An 18,576-nucleotide genomic window follows, 5' to 3' on the forward strand; every position below is an offset into this window, starting at 1 on the left:
CCAGGCCAGAATACTGGCGTAGGTGGCCTTTCCCTGCTCCAGGAGATCTTCCCAACCTAGGAATCAAACCGGGGTCTCCTGCATTGCAGGCAGATTCTTTACCAGCTGAGCTACCAGGGAAACCCTCTCTAATTCACTGTTCACTGTTATTTATTGATAGTGCATCTTTACACTGCTCAAGGTTACTACATTGGTTCCACACATATATACTTCCTAAGACTTTACAAAAAGCTCAGAGACACACAGCGAAGAAGGAATTTTAAGAAGTAAACTTAGAAAGTCCCAAGGATTAATTAAACAATTCACTTCAGTCGCTCAGTCATGTCCAGCTCTTTGTGACCCCGTGGACTGCAGCACGCCAGGCTTCCTTGTCCATCACAAAATCCCAGAGTTTACTCAAACTCATGTCCATTGAGTTGGTGATACCATCAAACCATCTCATCCTCTGTCGGCCCCCTTCTCCTTCTGCCTTCAATCTTTCCTAGCACCAGGGTCTAATTAAACAGGGTATACTTATATACTTGGCTTCCTAAGTGGCTCACTGGTAAAGAAACCACCTACCAATGCAGGAGACGCAGGTTTGATCCCTGGTTTGGGAAGATTCCCTGCCATTCCTTAAATGGCAACTCATTTCAGTATTCTTGACTAAAGAATCCCATGCACAGAGGAGCCTGGTGGGCTACAGTCTATGGGGTCACAAAGAGTTGGACAAGACTGAGCAGGCACATGTGCACACACACACACACACACACATTATTTATATATTCACTAGGTAATTTTTGAGTCTTCACAAAGCAATTCATTCAAGCATCTATAACACCCACTTATCTTACTAGAGGACCAGTGAATTTTCCTGTTGAGGGCTAATTATTCCTTTGCTCCTACCCACATAAGGAAAATGCAAAAGATAAGAGAGCAAGTAAGAAGGAAGTTTGCTCCTGACTGCTGATTTTTTCCCTCTTCCACAGGCAGAAATACTCCTCAAGAGATAATGCCTCAGAATATAATGGGTGCTGGAGCTGTTCATTTGTTGATTATCAAAATACAAGGATACACTCAATGCATTCTTTCTTAAGCAGTACAAATTGCTATCTGTGCTGTTGATACATGTGACATCTTCCCCCTGCCCCTTCCAGGTAATTCAAGTGCAGACATTAAAAAAAAAAAAACCTATTGGGGGTAGGGTGTGAGAGGTGAAAGAAGGTTTAATTTGTATTAACTAAGAGTACTTGAAAAAGGAACAAGTCTGCTTATAAATCCTTAACCAAAACACAATATTCTACTATCTGAGATCTTCTTCAACTGAATAATGGATTGCTGGGAGAGAAATGGGAGCCTGGCCGACCAGGTCAGCCAGATCAACCCTGGCTCTCCATAAGGCATGAGATGTCTATCCTCAAACTATCCTCACATTCCACAGAACGGAATACACATTCCTGCAGTGCTTCAGTGATCTTGATGAATTATTGATAACGTGTACTTAAAATACCTTTCTCTCACACTGAGGTAGTGAGATTTGGTTATCTATACAGATTTTTTTTATTATTTTAAAATACCTGCATGATTGTCTTTTAGACTGTTTAATCTGGATATATAGTACCATCTTTACATTGCTTCTGAGTTATAAAATGATAAAACGGTCATTTTAAACTGCACTAAGTGTGCATGCTAAGTCACTTCAGTTGTATCAGACTCTTTGCGACCCTATGGATTATAGCCCTCCAGGCTCCCCTGTCCATGGGATTCTCCAGGCAAGAATACTGGAGTGGGTTGCCATGCCCTCCTCCAAGGGATCTTCGCAACCCAGGGATCAGACCCACATCTCTAATATCTCCTGCACAGGCAGGTTCTTTACCACTAGCGCCACCTGAGAAGCCCTAAACTCCACTGCTGCTGCTGCTGCTGGTAAGTCACTTCAGTCGTGTCCGACTCTGTGCGACCCCATAGATGGCAGCCCTCCAGGCTCCTCTGTCCCTGGGATTCTCCAGGCAAGAACACTGGAGTGGGTTGCCATTTCCTGCTCCAATTCATGAAAGTGAAAAGTGAAAGTGAAAAGTGAAAGTGAAGTCGCTCAGTCGTGTCCGACTCTTCGAGACCCCATGGACTGTAGCCTACCAGGCCCCTCCGTCTGAGTAGTATCTAAATACAACTTAAACACAAAGTAATTTAAACACTGAATGAGAATTGTCTTTACTCTGGCTGAGTTAGGAGCCAAGGCCCTGGTTTCATCCTATTTCTTTCCAAAATAATCCTAAGCAATGGCAACTCTGGGCAGAGACAGCAATTCTAGGACCCTAAGAATTAAAGAAGGTCAGGATGGGTTAGAGTCAGGAAAAAGATACCAAAGACATTAATAATCAGCATAGTAGAGTCAAGGAATTCCCTAAGTTTTGCTCACTCACACTGAATTTGACTGGTCCAGCTATTCATGCCTCAAGAGAGGTAGCTAGTAAGAGAGAATGCTACCTTCTCCTGGGGCTTAAAAAGACCCTGCAGGATGCAACCTACTATATACAGAATAGATAAACAACAAAGTCTTACCATACAGCACAGGGAACTATATTCAATATCCTGTGATAAACCATGAATATGAAAGAGAAAAAATATACGTGTATATATGTATAACTGAATCACTTTGTTGTACAGAAGAAATTAACAACATTGTAAATCACTACACTTCAATAACAATTTTTAAAAGCCCTTACAGTACATATTAATATACACATAATCTCTGTAACCTCTGGCTTTACCAACAATGATCCTTCTTCCATTACACAACAAGCCTGTCAAACAAGCCTGTGGTTGTTCATTTCTCTTTAAAGGTTCTCTCTAACGTTCGTTTTAACTGATTTCACCTTTACATATGGATAAGGCTGGAAAGTGGAAACTGCATAATGGAAAGGAAAAGTGAAATTCAACCTGATTCAGAACTCTTAGACAGCATTTCAGAGAGCAGAAGATGGAAGAGGCAACCTGACAGTAATAATCACAGGACTAATCATTATTCCCTGTCAAATAAGCATCTTCCAGATGATTAAACAGAGAAGGCAATGGCACCCCACTCCAGTACTCTTGCCTGGAAAATCCCATGGACGGAGGAGCCTGGTGGGCTGCAGTCCATGGGGTCGCTAAGAGTTGGATACGACTGAGCGACTTCTCTTTCACTTTTCACTTTCATGCATTGGAGAAGGAAATGGCAACCCACTCCAGTGTTCTTGCCTGGAGAATCCCAGGGATGGGGGAGCCTGGTGGGCTGCCGTCTATGGGGTCGCACAGAGTCGAACACGACTGAAGTGACTTAGCATTAGATGATTAAAAGCTAATTATATTAATACTAAGATCAATGGTGCCTACTGTATTAGTCAGGGTTCTCCAGAGAAACAGAACTAACAGGATATGTATATACAGAGTAAGAGATGTGTCCTAAATGGCTCATGTAATTATGGAAACTGGCAAGTCCAGATCTGCAATGTGGGCTGTCAGGCTCAAGACCCAAGAAAGCTGACAGTAGACCCAAAGACCCAAAGGCTCTCTGCTGGAGAATTCTCTCTTGCTCAGGGAGGCTGGTCTTTTTCTTCTATACAGGCCTTCAACTGGATGGATAAAGCACACCCTCATCCATAATTGGCCCATTTGATTACGGAGAGCAATCTGATTTACCCAAATCCACTGACTTAAATGTTAATCTCATTCAAAAACATCCTCAAAGAAACTCCCAGAATGTCTCACTAACTATTTGGGTACCCAATGGCCCAGTCAACATGTAAAATTAACTATTATATCTTCTAATTTTGATAGTAATGTCTCCAATTATCTCTCCAGATATACTACTAAGCTAAACAAAATTTTAAAAATTTCTATGTAAAATTTAAAAACTGCTTGCCGTATCACCTATAAAGAACAAAACTGCTTGCCATATAGCACCTATAAAGAACTGCTTGCCTATAGCACCTGCAAGACCCAACAAAAATGATATTTTAAAACACTTCTTATGTTTTTAAAAATTAGCATGGTACTTGTCAAACCAAAGATTCTCATTATCATCTTCATAGTTTGCCCTTACTTAAAATGTTCCACCATTTTTTAAAAAAAAATCTTTATTGGAGTATAGTTTCTTTACTATATGTTTACTATAACTTTAATGCTGTGTTAGTCTCTGGTGTAAAGTAAAGTGAATCACTTATATGTATATATATATCCCCTCTTTTTTAGATTTGCTTTCCTTTTAGGTCACCACAGATCACTGAGTAGAATTCCCTGTGCTAGACAGTAGGTTCTCATTAGTTACCTATTTTATACATAGTGGTGTATATATGTCATTCCCAATCTCATCATTTCTAAAAGTGTTTTGAAGTTGAAATGTCAGTATTATATCTGAGTTTTAATGAAAATTTTGTTTAGAAATCTGTTTAGTAACTGAACTTTTTAGAATTTACTCAACATCTGATTTTGAAGCAATACATATTCAAGTTTCAAAACAATACATTATTTTTTTCTTTAAATTAACTTTGGGAAGTTATTTAAAGAGACCAGTGCCTTTCCTGGTCTATTTATTTGATAAAATCATTATCTCTCACATAGTTAAATTTCTAAAGGTTTATTTTCAAAGAATACAATTAAAAACTGTGAAAGTAGCAGTATCTTATCAATTAAAAAAAACACTAATTAAAATTTGCTACAGATGTTTAACACTTTGATAACATGGCCTAACTTACTGTTAAAAGAAAAATGGGGGAGAAGCAGGGGAAAGTTAAAGGAGGTATCTATTTTACTACCAATGAAATTCTATGAAGGCAAAAAAAGAAGGACAAATACCAAATACTTCATTTAACCCTTCTTATCTTAAGAAGCCCATGGTCAGCAGATAGCTGATTTACAATCTGATGAAAGAATCTTTGAAAGATAGTCAGGCCTCTAAGGCAATTGTTTCAATCTAGCTGATCATTAGAAATTTCTTGGGAGGCTTTTGAAAAATGGAGAGTCCTAGGTTCTACTCAAATATGAGTCTGAGAGTCTATATTTTTAATTAGATTTGACTACCAAAAAGGTTTGGTAATCAAGCTTTCAAAATTACCATTCTGAGGTACAATCTAGAGCCAAGTACAATATTCACATAATAAACATTTCTGAGATAAAGAGAAAAAATTTAATTTTTATTTCCCATTTCACAGTTACTAAAGCTAAAGGGGAAAATTTTTTTCTTCTTAATTCAGAAGTTATAAAACTTATATTTAAACGAACTGTTAGAAACTAAATACAGGCATCTCCAGCTTTTAAAAAAATATTTGGTGTTGTATTTTTCTCTTTTGACTAGTTACACAAGTTATACACCTTCCTAGATACAATATCCGGAGAAGGCAATGGCACCCCACTCCAATACTCTTGCCTGGAAAATCCCATGGACGGAGGAGCCTGGTAGGCTGCAGTCCATGGGGTCGCCAGGAGTCAGACTCGACTGAGCGACTTCACTTTCTCTTTTCACTTTCATGCATTGGAGAAGGACATGGCAACCCACTCCAGTGTTCTTGCCTGGAGAATCCCAGGGACGAGGGAGCCTGGTGGGCTGCTGTCTATGGGGTCACACAGAGTTGGACAAGACTGAAGAGACTTAGCAGCAGCAGCAGCAGATACAATATCAAAGAAACCCTCACAGTCACTCTTTGAAACTTCTGTCAATTTCTGCTATTAAAATACATGTATTCTGTCTTCCATTCCTTAAATTCTGTAGTTATCTCTGGTTAGTTAACTTATTTATGGCAAGGTGCTAAATGAATCATCCCTTAATTTTCCCCATGGTGACTGCATTAAAAAGAAACAAGTGAAAATTTGTGTATATAATGTATGCCTGCACACATGTACTCTCTCTCTCTCTCACACACACACACGCGCGCGCACACACACACACACACACACAGGACAATAGAGGGGGTCTTTCAGTGGCCTGTATCTCAAATTACACCACACAGATTAGTATCTTATTCACAAATTTAAGGTGACCTCTAACATACAACGGAGATGAAAACTGTTAATTATTATATCTTATTTTAGCCTATTTTAACTGTCTCAATCCCACATTTCTATGAGAAAGAGAAATAAATAAAAGAAAAAGAGCCTAAAACATTTGACTTTTACATAAGAAACAGAGTGACTGGCTAAGAAATGGGAAAAAAAAGAAAAAAAGAAAGAAAAGCAAAACAATAGCAAAAAGAATTAATCATGAGTAATTTTCCCTTATTTCAAATAGCATTACTAATTTTTAAAAAGCATGCATTTAATCAGTATGCTACACACCTGTAATACTGTATCCTCAATAAGAATAAGCATCGTTTGATTTATTCTCATTTGCTCCTGTGGATCCTCTCTGAATCTGAATCTAACCTGAATCTCTGGAGAAGATGCACCTAAATGAAATACAATCACAGGTCATTTGCAATAGTGTTATTGCTCTGCTTTAACAATGACCCAAGGCTTCACTCACTCACTCACACACACACACACACACACACACACACAACTGTAAATGGTTAATATTAAAGTATGTCTAACCTTGGCACTCTTCAAAAATGCAAATTAAAATAAACAGATACATTTTACTTACCAGTTTGGCAAAGGTTGCGTATGTCTTGTGTTGGATCTAGAGAGAAAAAGCCATCTTTTATAGGAGGCAATATATGTCAAAATCTGACATGTGTTCATCCTTTAAAATCAAATTAATTTTAGCTGCTTATTCTAAGGAAATAATCAGAAAAGTAGGCAAACATACTGAGAAGCATCAAACATTATCAAGTTATTATGTAAAGGTATATTCATATAATGGAATAAAGGCAGCAATTTAACAGGCTGGGGTAGGTCAATATAACAAAGAAAAAATATATGTAGGACAATGCTAATGATTAAAAAACATATTTATATTGGTACACAAATGTCTAGAAAACAACACAAATACTAAACACTGGCAATTGTTAGGTGCTAAATTAACAGAGAAAAGTAGGCGATGGGATCTTTCACTTTTTACATTATATAATATTACACTTTAAAAATGTTATACTTTTAATAATTAGCAAAATAATTAAGGTCTATCCACCATTTGGAAAAGGGAAGGGAAGCAAAGGGAAAAAACTTTGTTGGAATATTGAAACAGAAATCCAACTTCTTCCTAGTGGCATTTTATACATCATAAGAATACACTCTGGAGACCAATGTTACACAATATCCCTTCCAATTACATGTAGGAAAAACTGTTCCAAGATCAAACTGTAATTTGCCATTGGGGTATCAGGTGCGATGATGTACAGCAAGGACTTTGTGAACTACAGTTGACCCTTGAATAACAGGGGGTCCACTTAAACAAGGATGTTTTTTAATGGATATACATTCGGCCCTCCACAACCGTGAGTTTGACATGCACAGATTCCACCAACCACACATGAAATCGTGTACTGTGTTTACAATTCACAGCTGGTGGAGTCTATGAATGTGCAGTACACAGATGTGGAGGGCCAACTACGGGACTTGGGGATTTGGGTGTATACAGAGGCTCCTGCAAACAGTCCCCCACGGATACCTAGGCACAAGTGCATACACACAAGAGTTCCATGATGGTTAGGATATTTTCCTTCTGTCCTACACCTATTTCCAGATATTCTCCAATAAAAAATGGCTCACAGGAAGAATCATAAAAGGAAATAACCCACTACTTGAATGGCTTTCTGCAAAATTAATCTTTCTGAACTGCAACAATCAGTGATAGATTTTTCTGGAAGTGTAAATATTGATCTAGAAGTGGACTCAAGGAGGTTTGGAGAATTTGTAAGTGAAAGGCTCTTTTTAAAAAATACATACCAAGGATACTTGTACTCAATTTTAGTCTGACAGAATCAGACTGATTATTAAAAAGTATTATTCACTTTGCAAATAGGAAAGTTCGAGAGTTAAGTGGGAGATCTCTGGGGGGAGAACTGCTATCCCAGTGCTACTTCCACATTATCAGTAGCCCTCTTTAGGAGTCATAAACATCTTCTAGAAGTTACAAACCCCATTGCTATCCTTAAAACAACAGATCTTAAGATCTGTTACGGATGCCTGTAAGAAATTTATTCTGTGTAAAGTTAAAGAATAAGACTAAATATAAAAGAAGTTAATAGAATAATAATACTTGGAAAATTAAAGGGACTGCTGCTGCTGCTAAGTCACTTCAGTCGTGTCTGACTCTGTGTGACCCCATAGACGGCAGCCCACCAGGCTCCCCCGTCCCTGGGATTCTCCAGGCAAGAACACTGGAGTGGGTTGCCATTTCCTTCTCCAATGAATGAAAGTGAAAAGAGAAAGTGAAGTCACTCAGTCGAGTCTGACTCTTGGCGATCCCATGGACTGCAGCCTACCAGGCTCCTCCGTCCATGGGATTTTCCAGGCAAGAGTACTGGAGTGGGGTGCCATTGCCTTCTCCGTAAAGGGACTACTTAGTGAAAAGAATTATTTCTCACCTTTACTGGGATGGAGACTGAACTCAGATCTCAGAGACGTGTCTTGATTAAAAAGCAACCTTTCAGAAACAAAAAAGAAGGTATAGATGTTATGATGTTTCTTAAAGACTAACAATTCAACTGTCATTTAAGTTTTTTTCCAGTTTTACTGAGATGTAACTGACATATAATATTGTATAAGTTTAAGTTATACAGTGTGATGATACACAGCATGCATTGCAAAATGATTAAGTGAATAAACTTTTAACATAGTTCAATATAAACTACTCATAAAATTATAACTAAATTTGCTAAAATTCCTAGTTATACCGCTGTTAATATTCTATATCAATGCATTTTTTCAGAAATATAGTCTTTAAAACTTATCCACGATGACTCACACACCTACGGGTACCTTATTTTTGACAAAGGAGGCAGGAGCATACATTGGGGCCGACAGCCTCTTCACTAAGTGGTGCCGGGAAAACTGGCAGCTATGTGTGAAGGAGTGAAGTCAAGCACTTCCTAACGCCACGTGCTCGGTCGCTCAGTCGTGTCTGACTCTGTGAGCCCCTGGTCTGCAGCCCGCCAGGCTCCTCTGTCCATGGGATTCTCCAGGCAAGAATACTGCAGTGGGTTGCCATTTCTTCCTCCAGGGGATCTTCCCAACCCAGGGATTGAACCCAGGTCTTCCACACTGTAGGCGGATTCTTTACCATCTGAGCCACCATGCATGCCCTCCTAATGCCACACAAAGATAAACTCAAAATGAATTAAAGACCTAAATGTAAGACCAGAAACTATAAAACTCTTAGAGGAAAATATAGGCAGAACACTTGATGACATAAATCAAAGCAAGATTCTCTATGACCCACCTCCTAGAGTAATGGAAATAAAAGCAAAAATAAATAAGTGGGACCTAATGAAACTTAAAAACTTTTGCACAGCAAAGGAAACTACAAACAAGGTGAAAAGACAACCCTCAGAATGGGAGAAAATAATAGCAAAGGAAACAACTGACAAAGAATTAATTTCCAAAATACACAAGCAGCTCATACAACTCAATACCAGAAAAACTAAAAGCCCAATCAAAAACTGGGAAAAAGACCTAAACAGACATTTCTCCAAAGAAGACATACAGATGACTAACAAAACACATGAAAAGAGGCTCAACATTGCTCATTATTAGAGAAATGTAAATCAAAACAAGATACCATTTCACACCAGTCAGAATGGCCACCATCAAAATTCTACAAACAATAAATGCTGGAGAGGGTGTGGAAAAAAGGGAACCATCTTGCCAGTCGGAATGTAAATTGATACAGCCACTATGGAAGACAGTATGGAGATTCCTTAAAAAAAAAAAACTAGTAATAAAACCACTATATGACCCAGCAATCCCACTCCTAGGCATATACCCTGAGGAAACCAAAACTGAAAAAGACACATGTATCCCATTGTTCATTGAAGCACTATTTACAATAGCTAGAACATGGAAGCAACCTAGATGCCCATCAACAGATGAGTGGATAAAGCAGCTGTGGTACATATCTACAATGGAATATTACTGAGCCATAAAAAGGAGTGCATTTGAGTCAGCTTCTAATGAGGCTATTATACACAGTGAAATAAATAAGAAAGAGAAATATAAATATCATATACTAATGCATATATATGGAATCTAGAAAGATGGTACTGATGAATTTATTTGCAGGGCAGCAATGGAGAAATAGACATAGAGAACAGATGGACATGGGGGATGTGAGGAGGGAGAGAGTGAGATGTATGGAGAGAGTAACATGGAAACTTACGTTACCATATGTAAAATAGACACCCAACCAGAATTTGCTGTTTGACTCAGGGAACTCAAACAGGGGCTCTGTGACAGTCTAGACAGGTGGGATGGGGAGGGAGATGGGAGGAAGCTTTGTGAGGGAGGGGACATGGGTGTACCTATGGCTGATTCTTGTTGATGTTTGACAGAAAACAACAAAATTTTGGAAAGCAATTAAAAAATAAATTAAAAAACTTTTCCAAGATGAAAATTAAGACTTATTCATGTGCTCATGTTCTTTTTAAATAAATACTCTGCTATTTTTGGGTATTTTGGAGTAAGGGGCAAACATCAATATAGTTTTTGAACAGAAATGAAATGAGGAGATGATGTGAAGGAACCAGTGCTGGTGGGTTTTTTCATTCACCTTTCTCTACATCACAGAGAATTTAAGATCCCAGGGTTAAATTCAAGTGTATATTTTCAGAACATAAATAACAGAAATTTAAGTTTTGGATTCACATCTTACTATGTTCTAGGCAGCACCAAGGTAAAGAGAAAAGATAGTCCTTGTTCTCAAGAAGCTTCAGATCTGGTGAGTGATAAAAACAGCAGATATATCATGGCGAGTATGCTACTAAGCAGAGCATTCTAAGTATGCTACTATATATCATTCTAAGTATGCTACTAAGAATTTCTTCTGTTTAAAAAATCTTTAAAGAATGAAAAAAAAAATGGGCAAAGGATTTGAATAGACACTTCTCCAAAGAAGATATACAAATCAGTTCAGTTCAGTCACTCAGTCACGTGTGATTCTTTGCAACCCCACGGACTGCAGCACACTAGGCTTCCCTGTCCATCGCCAACTCCCGGAGCTTGCTCAAACTCATGTCCATCGGGTCAGTGATACCATCCAACCATCTCATCCTCTGTCGTCCCCTTCTCCTCCTGCCTTCAGTCTTTCCCAGCATTAGGGTCTTTTCCAATGAGTCAGCCCTTTGCAACAGGTGGCCAGAGTATTGGAGCTGCAGCTTCAGTATTAGTCCTTCCAACAAGCGTTCAGGACTGATTTCCTTTAAGATTGACTTGTTTGATCTCCTGGCAGTCCAGGGGACTCGAGAGTCTTCTCCAAAAACACAGTTTAAAAGTATTAATTCTTCGGCACTCAGCTTTCTTTATGGTCTTTCTTTACGGTCCAACTCTCACATCCACACATGACTACTGGAAAAACCATAACTTTGACTAGACAGCACTTTGTTGACAATGTGTCTGCTTTTTAATATGCTCTCTAGGTCTGTCATAGTTTTTCTTCCAAGGAGCAAGTGTTTTTTAATTTCATGGCTGCAGTCACCATCTGCAGTGATTCTGGAGCCCAAGAAAAGAAAGTCTATCACTGTTTCCATTGTTTCCCCATGTATTTGCCATGAAGTGATGGGACTGGATGCCATGATCTTAGTTTTCTGAATGTTGAGCTTTAAGCCAACTGTTTCACTCTCCTCTTTCACTTTCATCAAGAGGCTTTTTAGTTCCTCTTCACTTTCTGCCACAAGTGTGGTGTCATCTGCATATCTGAGGTTACTGATATTTCTCTTGGCAACATGAAAAATGCTCAACAATACTAAGCATTAGGAAAACCATAATGAGATACTACTTCACACCAACCAAAAACAAATAAACAAACAAAAAACAAAAATAACAAATGTAGCAAGTATATGGAGAAACTGGAACTCTTGTTCATTGCTAGTGGGAATGTAAATTGGTACAGCCACTGTGGAAAACAGTATGGTGCGTCCTCAAAAAATTAGACACAGATTTACAGTTTGATCTAATAATTCCATTTCTGTGTATGTACACAAAACAACTGAAAGCAGAGACCTGAATTTGTACACTTATGTTCACAGAAACACTATTCACAACAGCTAAAAGGTGGAGATTGACAAGTGTCCACTGACAGATGAGTAGATAAACAATGTGGAACCTACATATAGTGGAATATTTTTCAGCCTTAAAAAGGAAAGAAATACTAATAAATGCTACATCATGGACAGACCTTAAAGACATCATATTAAGTGAAAAAAGTCAGACATAAAGGAACAAAAATGGTATCATTCCACTTACATGAGGTACAGAAAGTAATCAGATTCATAGAAACAGAAAGCAGAATGGTGGCTGCCAAGGGCTGATGGCAGGGAAGAATGGGGAGTTATACACAGAGTGTCAATTTGGGGAGATGAAAAAATTCTAGAGATAACTAGTAGTGATGGCTGCACAAGAATGTGAATGTATTTAATGTCACTGAATTACACACTTGAAAATGGCTAAAATGCTATTCTACATTATATATATCTCACCACAATTAAAAAAAAATGTTTTAAAATCTTCCCAGAATCCAAGAATGTAACAATGTACTAAGGCATAAATATATGATTTGGAACCCAGGTGGTTTTTTTTTACCCATTTTACTTTTTTATGGAAAATTACAAATAATCACAAATAAAAGACAATAGTACACTCACCATCTGAGTGCAATAATTATCAGTACCCAGCCATTATTGCTTCCTCTATAACCCTTGCCATCCTCTCCACCCAGTGTGAGTCTCTTACTAGATTATTTTTAAAGCAAATCCTGAACATCTTATTCCATTTCATCTGGAAATATTTCAGTATTCAATTCTAAAAGATAAGGACTCTTTTAACATAACCATAATAATCACACCTGTAAAAACAGCCAAAACTACATATTTAAAAAAGCTAATAATTACTTAATGTTATTAAACGTTTTATAGCCTATAGTAAGCAACCTCTTTAATGGCTCTCAGTATTTATACCCTTGTATATGGTATTTATCCTTGAGTATGGACTGGATCCAGCAACTCTTCTCATAAACAAAACACAGCAAACAGGTTGGGATGTGGCCTCACTGGCTTCCATCTTCTCCTCTCATTCTCTCGCTGCTTCCCTCTTGTGGAAGCCAGCCTGCCAGGTTGCGGATGTCCTTTGCAGAAGCCTACATACCAGGAAACTAAGGGAGGCCCCCGTCAACAGAGAGGAGCCAAGGACTAAAGTCAACAGCCAAAGAAGGAGCTGAATCTCACAACCACCGTTCGGGTAGTGGCTCCTTCTCATGAAACCGTGAGATGAATGCAGCCTTCTGAGTCCTTGAGCCTGATGATTAGTCAAGCAACTCCTCAACTCCTGAACCACAGAAACTACACAGTATGTTTATTGCTTTAAGAAGTTAATACGTTTTGGAGTAAGCTGCTATACAGCAATGTAAACTAACAGACAGATTGCAGTCAGATTTCCCTGTCTCTTTTTTCAATGGTTTTGTTCATATCGGGATCCAAACAAGATACACACATTGCATTTGGTTGTATGTCTCTTAAGTCTCTTTTAAAATCTGCAAGTTATACCTTTCCCTGCCCCTTACAATTTATTTGTTGAAGAAACTGGGTTGGTTTTCCCATAGAGTTTCCCACATTTGGGATTTGAAGACTACATGTCATGTGTTCGTCTGTCCTGTATATTTCCTGTAAACCAGTTATTAGATCGAGAGGTTTGATCTGATTCAACTGAGGAGGCAATATGTGTACTTTCTACAGGAGATAACAAAGAATGTGTTGAGAAAGGCAGTCGTGCGCATATCACCTTTCACCCCTGCTAGGCCTTGGGTCTGGAACATTTTCCTCCTAAAAGACAGAGTCCTCCCAGCCTGTACTGGACTTACCACCTTGTATGGGAATACACTTCCCTGTCTAGCCTCAGGGTGTACTCCTCTGTTCTGTTGAAAAGTGTGTGCCAACCCCACTACTCTGTGTGTCCTCTGTGGGGAGAGGATGAAGTCCTTCGTCCGGTGGCACCAGAGAGGGGTGTGCAGGCCAATGACCCTGCATCAGCTGCAGAGAGTGGCTGCTGGCCATGGGGGACTGATGCCCACTACTGAAGCTAATCTTGCTCTATCTCTTCTCTCAGAGTTTACAGCTTTAAGAATAGTACTTGGCACCATTCTGTTTTAATCACTGGAGGAGTAATTATTTTGACATAGATCCTGACCCAAAATGTTTCTTACTTTAGCTATTTTAGTCCAATTATTCATTGTCTCATTGTATCTTGCTTTATATTTTTCCCTTCTGCAACTGTATCCTTTATAACAGGTATTTTTCATCTAGACAATTCATGAGGACAGTGCTAGTCTGTCTTAAAGGACAGAATGAACACTCATTTTATAGGGTATTTTATTCAATTAGCCTTTATATTCACTTATAATGTTCACAGAATATGATTTGACCTGAACATATACTTGCTGTTGCTGCTAAGTCGCTTCAGTCATGTCCGACTCTGTGCGACCCCATAGACGGCAGCCCACCAGGCTCCCCCGTCCCTGGGGTTCTCCAGGCAAGAACACTGGACTGGGTGGCCATTTCCTTCTCCAATGCATGAAAGTGAAAAGTGAAAGTGAAGTCGCTCAGTCATGTCCAACTCTTAGCGACCTCATGGACTACAGCCCACCAGGCCCTCCGTCCATGGGATTTTCCAGACAAGAGTACTGGAGTGGGGTGCCATTAGAACTCCTGAATTGGAATCCACCTTTTAACAGGATTCTGAAGTGATTTAAAGAAATAAAAAACTTTTCATTGGAATTTACAAAGCCCCGATCCAGGGCATGCATGAGTGAATGAAAATCTGATTATGCTACTCCTCCACTTAAGATCTTAGAGACTCATACAAGCTCTAAGAAGCCTTACATGACCTTATCCTACCTTTCTCTCCAGGCTCATCTTTCACCACACCTATCACAACATTTAACACATCAGTAATACTTAACTGTTTGCACGTTCCAGCACACATAACACATTGCTATGTCCCACCACGACACCCTTACCCAGGCAGTTCCCTTGGCCTAAAAACCTCTTCACCTGACTTAACTCCTATCCATCTTCACGCCTCTACTCAGAAGCCAACTCTGTATAGCAGATGGGAATCCACCTGTCAGTGCAGGGGACATGGGTTTGATCCCTGGTCTGAGAAGATTTCACATGCCGAGGGGCAGCTAGCCCCCTGCCACAACTACTGAGCCGGCACCGGTGTGCCGACACCCTACGCTCAACAAGAGAAGCCACCACGATGAGGAAGCCCGTGCACCCCAACAAAGAGTAGCTCCCCAATGACTGCAACTGGAGAAAGCATATGCGCAGCAACTCAAAGGAACCAAACATAAATAAATAAATTACAGAAGACAACCCCCCTCTGAGCTCCTAAACCAGCCTGCACCTACCTCCAACCCTGAACTTCCCACACAATATTGAAACGATCTGTTTATGGCTTTCCTGGCCTGCAGGTTTCTCAAAGGCAGTGGCCTCTTCTCTTTTATCTTCTCCCCGTGTCCAGCACAGAGAACTAGCTATGTTTTGATGAAAGAACTACCATCTTCTCTTGATTCTTATAAAGCTATCCGTCTCCAGTTTGGCAGTAACCAGTTCCCCCATCACACGATCGTTTCTGGAAAGTATAGGAACTGCCCCTTACACGTTAGTTAGGAGTCGCTTGAAGCGTAACGCATGAAGGGTTTAGACCCAATACTTTTGTACCTGTGCAAAAAAGCCCCAGGCTAAGAAAGCGGACTTTTTTAAAATGCCGTAATGTTGGCTCAGAGGTTCAAGAGTCTGCCTCCAATGCAGGAGATCCGGGTTCGATCCCTGGGTGGGGAAGATCCCCTGGAGAAGGAAATGGTAACCCACTCCAGTATTCTTGCCTGGAGAATCCCATGGACAGAGGTGCCTGGTAGGCTACAGTCCACGGGGTCGCAAAGAGTCGGACACGACTGAGCGACTTTACTTTCTTTCCTTCCAATGCCACTTAACTATAAAGCTCATTCGGTCCTAGGTGAGGGGGTATGGGGAGGGTTTGGGGGTCTTTATCTACAAAGTTCTTAGCTCAGGCCTGGGCGCCCACAGGCCCTACTCCCGCCTGCACGCAGTCTGGCTGGGAACACCTCCCCCTCAAATCTCGGAGGGCTACCCGCCGCCAAGGCCCCGGCCCAAGGGCGGTCACCTTCTCCAGGGCAGCGCCTCTTCCTCGGGGTCGCTCTCCGTCACGGACCCCTCTACCACCGTTTCATCGCTGTCCCAGTCTGCGGCCTGGGAGCCTTCTTCCATCTCCACGTCGCACTCGGAGTCTTTCTTATCCTCCTTCTCCAACTCCTCCATTTCCGCAAAACAAAAAAAATGTTTTTTAATTAAAAAAAGTAAAAATCACAAAACAAAAAGTGCTCTGAGGGCCAGGAGAAATTATGAATTAATAAGCACCTTCTTGGCGGGAGACCGGCCTGTTCCGCGAGTGCAGCGCCTCAGGCCGCGAGTGCGTCGTGAGGGAAGCGGGCCAGCGCCGCGGTATGATCGCACGCGGCCGGCAGGGGGAGCCTCACGTGGCCGACAGGCGCAGCCGCGCGCCGCCTGCAGGGGGAGCCGGGCGCCGCACGTCAGCACGCCGCACGACGCCCCCGCCCCGCCTCGCCCCGCCCCGCCCCGGCCCCGCTTCGCCCGGGTCGTGGCCGGAAGGAGCCGAGCGACTTCCAGAGGGCCCAGGGATTCTCGGCGATCCAGGGCGTGGCTTGCTACCGCACCCACTTTCCGCACTTCTGCTTTGAGGCCCAGCGGTCCTCAAAGGGACCGGAGGTGCGGCCGCGGGGATCAGACAGGAAGCGTTGCCGCAGACAGACCGCAGGCCGAGCCCGCCTAACGCTTCCGGCAGAGAGGGAGAGCTGGGTCAGGTCCCCCTGCAGCGCCATCTCCAGGCTTGTGAGACGCAGACCCCGGAAGGAACTGTCGCCTCCGACTGACTTCTCTGAAGCCAGAATGTAATCTTAGCCCCGAAGAGTGCTTTTGAGTCCTCCAACTGCTGCCTTTTCCACATCCCCTTCCCCCCAAAGTCGCCTTAAGTAGGCAAAAACAAAAATATTAATCAGGAGTTTTTAAATCACCAGCTGATTTATTAATAACTGATGTATCTTGCATTTCTTTTTTTCCCCCTCATCAACTCTTTGGTTACCCTGGAATACAAATGCTTTATTTTTTCCCTTTATTAATTTTTATAATAATATGGGTGCCTGAGTGAGTGAGTCAGTGATAGTCGCTCAGCCGTGTCCGGCTCTGCGACCCCATGGACTGACAAGCCCACCAGACTCCTCTGTCCATGGAATTCTCCAGGCAAGAATACTAGAGTGGGTTGCCATTTCCTTCTCCAAATATGGGTGCCTAGCAACATCCAAAAATTACCAATTATTTTTAAATGAAGTGACTAGATTTTTATATATATCATTTCAGCCTGTTAAAATGTTTTAAATTGAAACTCTTAAAACAAAGCCAAGTGGGCCCCACCTGCCAAGTGAGAGGAAGACTCCAATATGACAGGCTGCTTCTGCATAGCAAGTGTTTAGTACCCATATTGGGTCTTGGAAGGTTTATCATGTAAATGTTAGGAAATAGGATTTTCTGACTCAATTTACTTCATTTTTCAGTAGATGGAATGGCTTTGTCATGCTATTATTTTACTGTTTAGATCTAATTTAAGCCATTGCTATCTAAAACAGTGGTTGTCTTTTAAACTTATTTGATACTGGTGAAGGTGTGGAGAAAGGGGAATCCTCCTACACAGTATAGAGATTCCTTAAAAAACTAAAGCTAGTAATTATGCTTGTAGGCATATACCTGGAAAAGACAAAAACTCTAATTCAAAAAGATACATTGACCCAATGTTAAAAGCAGCACTATTTACAGTAGCCAAGACATGGAAGCAACCCAGATGTGCATGGATAGATGAATGGATAAGAAAGACATAGACACACAAACACACACACACACACTGGAACATTACTCAGTCATAAAGAATGAAATATTTGCAGCAACATGGATGGGCATAAAAAAACACTAAGTGAAGTAAAGCAGAGAAAGATAAATATTGTATGATATCACTTATAAGTGGGGAAAATAATACAAATTAATTTATTTACAAAGCAGAAACAGACTCACAGACATACAAACAAACTTATGGCTACCAGAAGGGAAAGTGGGAGATGGGGAGGGATAAGTTAAGAGTATGATATTAACAGATATTATGATATATAAAAAACAACAGAGATTTATTGTATAGCACAAGGAACTATATTCAATATCTTACAAAAACCTATAATGGAAAAGAATCTAAGAAAAGATCTGAATTACTTTGCTGTACACCTGAAACACAATATTGTAAATCAACTGTACTTCAATAAAAATAAAATAAAATTACCTACAGTAAATATACAAAAAAAACTTACTTGAATATTCCTCACCTCAACCCCAT

At 40.5% G+C, this 18,576-nt stretch overlaps 1 protein-coding gene across 2 annotated transcripts in view; it reads right to left on the reverse strand.

The window, feature by feature from the left end:
• ANKRD31 (ankyrin repeat domain 31) overlaps positions 1 to 16,688 on the reverse strand; it is a 134,898-nt gene extending 118,210 nt beyond the window's left edge. For both annotated transcript variants that reach the window (XM_070796849.1, XM_070796848.1), the window contains exons 1-5: positions 16,542 to 16,688; positions 16,288 to 16,436; positions 8,484 to 8,542; positions 6,599 to 6,634; positions 6,292 to 6,401 (exon numbers count right to left, since the gene is read on the reverse strand). In XM_070796849.1, the coding sequence (XP_070652950.1) occupies positions 6,292 to 6,401; positions 6,599 to 6,634; positions 8,484 to 8,542; positions 16,288 to 16,391 (309 nt within the window). In that variant the 5' untranslated portion in view covers positions 16,392 to 16,436; positions 16,542 to 16,688. The remainder of the gene's footprint in view (positions 1 to 6,291; positions 6,402 to 6,598; positions 6,635 to 8,483; positions 8,543 to 16,287; positions 16,437 to 16,541) is intronic.
• Positions 16,689 to 18,576: the final 1,888 nt, after the last annotated feature.

The sequence above is a fragment of the Bos indicus genome, chromosome 10, assembly GCF_029378745.1.
Source record: "Bos indicus isolate NIAB-ARS_2022 breed Sahiwal x Tharparkar chromosome 10, NIAB-ARS_B.indTharparkar_mat_pri_1.0, whole genome shotgun sequence".
In the NCBI taxonomy this organism is placed as follows: Eukaryota; Metazoa; Chordata; class Mammalia; order Artiodactyla; family Bovidae; genus Bos; species Bos indicus.